At 39.2% G+C, this 7,911-nt stretch overlaps 1 protein-coding gene across 1 annotated transcript; it reads left to right on the top strand.

Annotated features, from left to right (window-relative positions):
- Window positions 1-2,479: 2,479 nt before the first annotated feature.
- Window positions 2,480-4,608, top strand: ADRA2B (adrenoceptor alpha 2B). Its single transcript, XM_072402851.1, has one exon. The coding sequence runs from the start codon at window positions 3,130-3,132 to the stop codon at window positions 4,318-4,320; it is 1,191 nt and encodes a 396-aa protein (XP_072258952.1). The 5' UTR covers window positions 2,480-3,129; the 3' UTR covers window positions 4,321-4,608.
- The last annotated feature ends 3,303 nt before the right edge of the window (window positions 4,609-7,911 follow it).

Genomic DNA, 7,911 nt, shown 5'->3' with positions numbered 1-7,911 from the left:
TGAGAGAGAGAGAGAGAGAGAAAAGAGCAGGCTTCAAAATTATTATTAGATTTTATGATTAGGGTACCTTCGAGTACTAATTGGTATACAATCCAGTAAAAGTTCCAGCAATTTCATCAAGTATCCCAATCCCCTGAAGAAGGCGAAACGCGTTGGGTGGGAAACAGATCTGTTGTTGTAAATGTACCTGAAAATATTTTAGTATTACTACTCCTTTAAGTATAAGACTAGTACATCCATGTTAGCCTGGGGCTAGCGTAGATTATCTCTATTTTTTAGGATGTTGAAAACAAATAAAATTTAGTGATTTTTTAAAAAATACTCTTGCCCTACAAAAGCCTGCTCTTTTCTCTCTCTCAAACTACCTTCACAATTCCAATTCAGGCTGGGCAATATGGAGCTTCCCTAAATTGTGGGTCTTACTCTTTGGTGGAACACACTTTCTCACCACAAGTTACATTGTTACTAAAAGAGTATTCACTGCATGTCAAAATCTTCACATTAAAGCAACTACTAATCTTATCAAGCAAACAGTGAAATGAGTTTAAAGCGTACCTAAACTCAGAAATTTCAATTTACATAAATAGTAGACAACCCTTCATTCCGATGGAGAATAATTTGGAGCGCAAAGCCTCCCGGCATGCATGACATAGGTATTCCGGGAGGCTCTTGGGTCCTCCTTCTGCATATGCCCGAGCATCTCAGGCATGCACAGGAGGAGCCATTTTGTGAAAAGGGAAAAGGTTTTTTTTTTCCAATCTACCTCACCGAGTTTCGCGCCTAGGTCAGGTTACGTTGGAAGAAGAACCAGGAAAAAGAGAAGATGGTGGTGCCCGGAGCGCGCGCTCGGGGATGGAAGCCAGGACGACGCAGGACCCGATGCAAGACACCTCCGGATGGATTGCACTGCCCTGTGGGATTGAAGGTAAGTGCATTTTTTAGGCACTTTTCAGTTTAGTTCCGCTTTAACATCAGAATGTCCCTTTTCAAATTAAAGTGGAACTTTCACAAAAAAAAAAAAAATGAATTTACCATTTTTCCTGTAAAAAAAAAACCCTCAATCCATACACAAACAAATCCCAGTGAGTCCTGCACTTCTCTACTTCCCTCTTTTTTCCAGCGCTCACTGTTCAGTCCAGCGCCGCCATCTTTCTTCTGAGTTTCATGCCACCTGCAGGTTTGAGATTGAGTGATGTCTTCCTATAAATGTAAAAAAAAAAAGTGAGATTGCCATTGATTTTTTTTTTTTTATGTTCCAGGAAAGCCCCTTATGGCGCATGCTCAATCTTAGGCATGGGCAGAAGGAGCAGCCCGCAGCCTCCTGGGATATGTGACGTATGTATCCCAGCAGGCTGCAGGTTTCCCTTTCAGTCCTTAACGCCACAGCAATAAAGATGTTTTATCGTTTATCGTATAGCCACCCTATTGCAGAATGTTAAAATGTGACAATAGCTTTAATAACTCTTTTAGGTCTGTCATTAATATTAGGAATCTTTGCTGTTGTAAAATTGCTGGGAAGTTTTTACAAAGTTTGGAATCATTTTGTTGAAATGTCAAATTAACAAATACATTTATCACACAAACAATTTCTATTTTTAAACATTATTTTCATTTTTGCATTTTCAAATATAAACAATACAACAACAAAACAATATAACAACAAAAGTGTAAAAACAGGTATAACAGGTAAAACAAAACATTTTCAAGGGTTACAATAGTATTGTGCAAAAACCAGTAGAATATGAGTCAGGACAGCAGGTATTTAAGGAACAAAGCGAAAATAGAAAACCAATCAATAGACAGTAAAATCAACACTAAAACTGAAAAGCAGCTCAATGGAATACACGCATGGAGGTAGTAACAAATATGATGACATTTTGGCAAACAGGAAACATAAAGCGCCCCAATTCCGAGGAATTCAACAATTCCTTCCAATACACAAACAAGTTCATGACCACAGGACAGAAAGGTAGAGCCAGGTGCCTTAACCTGCAGGACAAAATCACCCTGAAATTGTTTCAATGTATCGCCTATCATTGTATCCCTATATAAAAAATGTTAAAATTGACTTAATCTGATATTTTTTTTTGTAGGTGGTGGTGGAAGGTGTTGTGGATCCAATAAATGCAAGTAAAATCACGATTGATAACCTTTATGTTGGGAACTGCAGCAAACAATAACATTTGTATTTGGTGTTTTGCATTCTCCAATGTAATAAAACCATTTTATGGAAGGATTTGCTCGTCTCATTTAATAAATGGCCAGCAGAGGGTACTGGAGCAGTAATTTATCTGCGCTATCCTTGGTGCTGAATATGGAAAACCCAGGACATGGAGGGGTTAAAGCAGCATTTACTGGTAACATGCTTCCTAGCAGCGTAAACTGAATTTAATTTACTTTTATGTCAGCACGCATGATTACTGTAGTAAGGTGAAAGATTCTGTGTCTTCTTATGGTATTGTAGTCTAAAGCAAAATAATCAGCTTACTTGTAGGATGAAGTGCTCATAGTCCTGAAATGTTTCTTTTTCCGCAGAATGTATCCCTAAGGCTGCTGTATTAATGCCTGCGCAGTGCAATTGAAGCAAATTTTATTGCAGGAAATTAGTCATGGTGCCCTTGGTGGTCCTGAAAGTATTGTGGAACCACTAAACTCTCCTGAAACAGCAGGAAGAAGAGCAAAGAGCAGCTGTGTTCAGGAAATAAATCTATGGAGTGAAGAAGATCCAGCCTGTGGCTCCCACTTCTCCTCTTCCTCCTCCCCTCTGGAAAAAGGCTGAGCTGTTGAGTTTCTGACATCACTTAGTGGGGTTGTGTAAACTAAACATTCACTACTTTAAAAGCTGACGATCTCAATTTCTCACCTCACTGAGAAAGAAATGAGAGAAGGATCACACATGTCCTAGCTGAATGCATAGAAAGGACTCTTCTCCAAAGGACTCTTCTCCAAAGGAAAAGATTTGAGTGTTTGCAGAATCATGAATTTCTGAACTTTTCATGAAGTCTCTCAAAAGTTGTGCTGAGCAAAAAGCGTGGACTGATGGAGCCTAGAGATCTGGATGCATCGACTCCCTAGAGTGGACAATTTGTTTTTTTGGAAAAGCTGCCAGTTTGTGATCCATCAGGAGGTATGGCATCACCATTGTCCTACTCTATCCAAGCCACTGCTGTAATAGCAGCAATTATCACCTTTCTCATCCTTTTCACCATATTCGGCAACATACTGGTGGTTATTGCAGTGCTGACCAGCCGTTCACTGAAGGCTCCACAAAATCTCTTTCTAGTATCACTGGCCGCAGCAGACATCCTAGTTGCCACTCTTATTATTCCCTTCTCCTTGGCAAATGAACTGATGGGATACTGGTACTTTGGCAAGACTTGGTGTGAGATGTACCTGGCACTGGATGTTCTTTTCTGCACATCGTCCATAGTGCACCTGTGCGCCATAAGTTTGGACAGGTACTGGTCGGTCAGTCAAGCTATTGAATATAATTCCAAGAGGACTCCTAAAAGGATAAAGTGCATCATCCTCATGGTCTGGACTTTGGCTGCTTTGATCTCCTTGCCACCATTAATTTACAAAGGAAAGAAAGAGGACAGCAACATAGATGAGCCTCAGTGTAAGCTCAATGAGGAGCCCTGGTACATTCTTTCCTCCAGCATCTGCTCTTTCTTTGCTCCTTGCCTCATCATGATTTTAGTGTACCTCAGAATTTATTTAATAGCCAAACGTCGCAGCAGAAAGAACACCGACAGCAGTAGTCCCAAAGAGAGGACATGTAAGTGTTTTGGCTACTGTATTAAACACAGCGTGGAGAACTCATCAGGTCACGTGTGTTCAAATCCAGAAGAGAAACCAAGTTCTGTGCCACCCGTCAAAGTGGTCCATTCTGCCCCAATGGAGAAAAACGGTCACCGAGATCCTACAGGCCTAAAACAGAGCAATGGCCATGGGCCTTCAACGATGGACAGCGTTGTCACAACCAAAGGTGTTCTACTGCTGCCCAAAAAAACAAAAGACTCTGTGTCTGCCTTGTCCAAAAAGAAAAGCCATATCAACCGTGAGAAGAGGTTTACCTTTGTTCTAGCTGTGGTTATTGGTGTGTTTGTCTTATGTTGGTTCCCCTTCTTTTTTACCTACAGCCTTCAAGCCATATGCCCTGAGCTCTGTTACATCCCACAAAGTGTGTTTCAGTTCTTTTTCTGGATAGGGTATTGTAACAGCTCCCTCAACCCGGTCATATACACCATATTCAACCAGGATTTCAGAAAGGCTTTCCGTCGTATTCTGTGCAGCCACTGGACGCACTCCGTTTGGTGAGAGTTCACTTCTTCTATGAACTTTCTATTTATTGGATACACGAGGGAGAAAGTTAGACTGTACATTCTCTAGTAAACCAAATCCATCACTGCTAATATCTTCATTGTGTTCTGATGATGGAGAATATCTCCCTGCTCCACACAATATTGCTGTCCCAAGCTGAGCTTGGTTTAAATAAAAGTGCTTATATTTGTGTTTCAATTGTGTATCACTGTTTTCATTTTGAAATGTGTTCAGCAGCCTGGTCTGCTCATCATACATCTTCCATATATCTCAGATCTTCATGTACACAAATAGTTAATGCATGAGTAAAGAAAATGTACAGATTTTTAAAAGACCTATACATAATTGATTTTTATATGGAGGAGGAAAAAAAGTTCATAATCCCAGTAAATGAGCAAAAATTTGGAACAAATCTGACCTGGTTCTATGTGCAATTAAAGAAAGGAAGGTTTTGGGGGAGGTTTCTGATTTAGGTAAATGTTTTTATTTACAACCAGATTCTGTGTCCTATTGTATTGCTGAAGGTAAATGAATGATGAGTGTAAACTTTAGATTTGCAGAAATTGCTTTCTTTGTTTTTGTGTCCTTTTAGATAATTACTCTGCTTTTTTATACATTCCAGATTTTTATTAGTGAGTTAGAAGTTATGAGTTAGAAGATGACAACCATCATCTCTTTGGTTTGGGGGGCAGTGGACTTCTTTTTTTGCAAGACCAGTCCAAGGTTTTTGTGATTGGTAACAATCATAGATTTCCTTCATACAGGAGGGACTTGTGACATCAGTGATATAATCTGTTTAGTGAATGGATCTTGATGTCCTGCAGCCGCACACACGTGTCAAGTGTATGAATGGAAACGCTTCTCATCTTCCAAACATTAGACACATGGGGTTTTATTGGCAAGGCAATTGGCAGTAACCCATAGAAAACAATTGAAATTCATTTTTTGCCTGTTTGATTTATCTGAACTTTATCATTTATGGGTTACTGCACTTTATGCATTGTCATTGCTCTCTGTATTGCTTTTCAGGTAATTTTCCCAAGGTTTAGACATTCACATAAAGGGTCCATTATAGAGGTCTTTGGTTGTGGACCAGTTTTCTGCACCATTATATCACTACGGGTAATCCTAAAGAGGTATTTAACTGGTTTGAAACTAGGTAAACCATGAGCTGGACTCCGGCAGCTTCTACCAAAGGATTTACAAGCCTGGATATAGCTCTGTGATGGGTTTCTATTTATTAAACAAATACAGGTACCCAATTGTGTAATATGTGAAGTCTCAAAAGACTGGCAATGCAAACACATCTGTTTTGTGCCTCTTAGAAAATAAACAGTAGGCAGATGCCAATTTTGGACTGCAGTTAATTAAAAAAATGTTTTCTTTGTGTATCAAGTAATAAAAAAAATAAATACACGGCATCTCCAGACATAACAAGTACTTCCATTTTCTTAACGACCCTCTCAGAAAGAAAAGTAGCAAATTGGAGAGGATTATGTGTCCTATTTTCCCATATTTTGTTTTCTTATTTTTTTGCTTGGGAACTATTAGCTTTTATTCTGGTTCAAAATAGGTCACAGACTTGGAAAGAGAGCACAAGAGATCAGTATTCAGGGAAAAGATCATGAGAACTGATCTTTGTAAAGCAGTAATAGCAGCTTCATATAATGAGAAGGTAATAGGGCTGCTAATGTACCAGGGGAGAAACAGCATGTAAGTATTGCTTGTAGCAACAAAGAACGTTTTATCTGCCTTTGTGCACAGATATGGCTGTGGTAGCTACTTTTCTTTTAAAATACCCAAAGATTGTCCATTGACACATATGTAATGTGTTACCTTGCCCTGTGTTAGGGCAGCTCATGGCTGAGATGCATAGACCTATAACCTGACCTATCAATTGGGTACCATGTTTCTTTTTGGTGAGACAGACACAGAAATATCAATATGATAGGAAGAGCAAGGACACAGTGTTATTGATTCTAAATGATCAATTTTCTGAATCTTGAACCAGTTTTTTTTTTAACTTTATAACCACAGAAAGACAACATACAGGTACAATATAAGAAAAAGCAGTTGAGTTTTTGTACATAATAAAAAGAACTATGTCAAGCTCCAAGCCCTTTTTGCATAGGGCATAACAAAATCAGGATATTTGTTGTACAAAATTGAACCAGTTTTGAAACAGATTAACTCTCCAGGCCCTCCAGTTATGCACATTTTACCTAGGGTATATTGAGATATGACTAAGGTAAGTTATATCTTGCCAATAATGCTGTACTAAAAAATCAAGACGGGTAAAAACAAGATGGTAACTTACCATCCAGGTGAGAATCAAAGAACAAGTGTAACCTCCCTTCCAGTACCCTAAATTGACCACCCTACCCGAGACCTAAAAAAAGGTGGCAGAAGAACAGGCAAATAGGATAAATGTAATATCAAAGCAGAGGCAAACATACCAACCATGCTTCCATCAGCCCCTAGGCACAGGGGCTCTAGAGGGCAACTTAATATTCAAATGGAATGCCCAATGGACCACCATGGACCTTCACTAGGTTTAGCAGCTCAGCATATTATAGCATTTTGCCCTGTAGTTATTTGCAGTAAACTGGAGATGTGTGGGGTGCTATTCAGAATACACAATAAATAAATACCACCTCCTCGCTATTCATATATGTAGGGTTCATGCATCGGAGGTTCCCAAGCTTTTCTCCTGCATAAACTAATACAGTATGCACTATTTGTATACAAAATGAACACCTACAATAACATCACTGCCAGCTTAGAAAGTGTACCCTGTTGTTTTTCCAGAACCCTCCTACAACCTTTCTTCTTCTTAGTAATCAACTTCTCATATTTTCTCTCTTTTGGTAAACTTTACCACTGATTTTTTTTTTAAATATACCTTCTGCTCCTGTTGAAACTTTGCACCTGATAATTTGTGTGTGCTCTCTATGTAGTACACACCACTCATTGCTTCTGCAAACATATATATATATATATATATATATATACACATATATACACAGTGTTCTCCCCGGCCCCTTTTAGCTGGGCGCACCACCCAGCATTTTTCAGTAACCACCCGGTTGTTTTTGGGTAGTTACCTAAAAGTTTGGTTACAATACAGGGGCACTGGTCCATTGGATAAAGACAATGTAATGTAAAAATGGGACCTACTAAGGGGGTGGGCATTAGAAAGTTGGAAGTGGGGGCAGTTGATAGCTGACATTGTTATAGGGTTTACTGGTAACCTAAACCAGGAATATTATATATGTCATGTTGCTCTGCTCACTTTTTGACCACCTGTCTACAAGTTCTTCTCACCAAGCTGAAAAGTTTTTCTGGGGAGTATACCGATACAGATCAGTGAATAAGCACTAGTCACTTAGTGACCCTAGGACGGTAGGTGTGTTATATGCAGGATCAACAGGTGAAAATATTGTAAAACTAAAAAAAAAATGCAATACCTTGAAGACTAAAATTCTACAGTGCCTAATTGTGATCATGTCCAGGCAGTAGACTGTGTACCACTGCATCCCTTAATTGACAGTGGTGTCACCCTCCTCGACATTTTATCTGTCAGAGTTG

The sequence above is a fragment of the Pyxicephalus adspersus genome, chromosome 2, assembly GCF_032062135.1.
Source record: "Pyxicephalus adspersus chromosome 2, UCB_Pads_2.0, whole genome shotgun sequence".
Taxonomy (NCBI): Eukaryota; Metazoa; Chordata; class Amphibia; order Anura; family Pyxicephalidae; genus Pyxicephalus; species Pyxicephalus adspersus.
The sequence above is the reverse complement of the archived record's forward strand: the minus strand, read 5'-3'. Positions and strand labels throughout refer to the sequence as shown.

Excerpts from the sequence above, each read along its gene's own strand:
- ADRA2B (XM_072402851.1), top strand. The coding sequence starts at position 3,130 with ATGGCATCACCATTGTCCTACTCTATCCAAGCCACTGCTGTAATAGCA.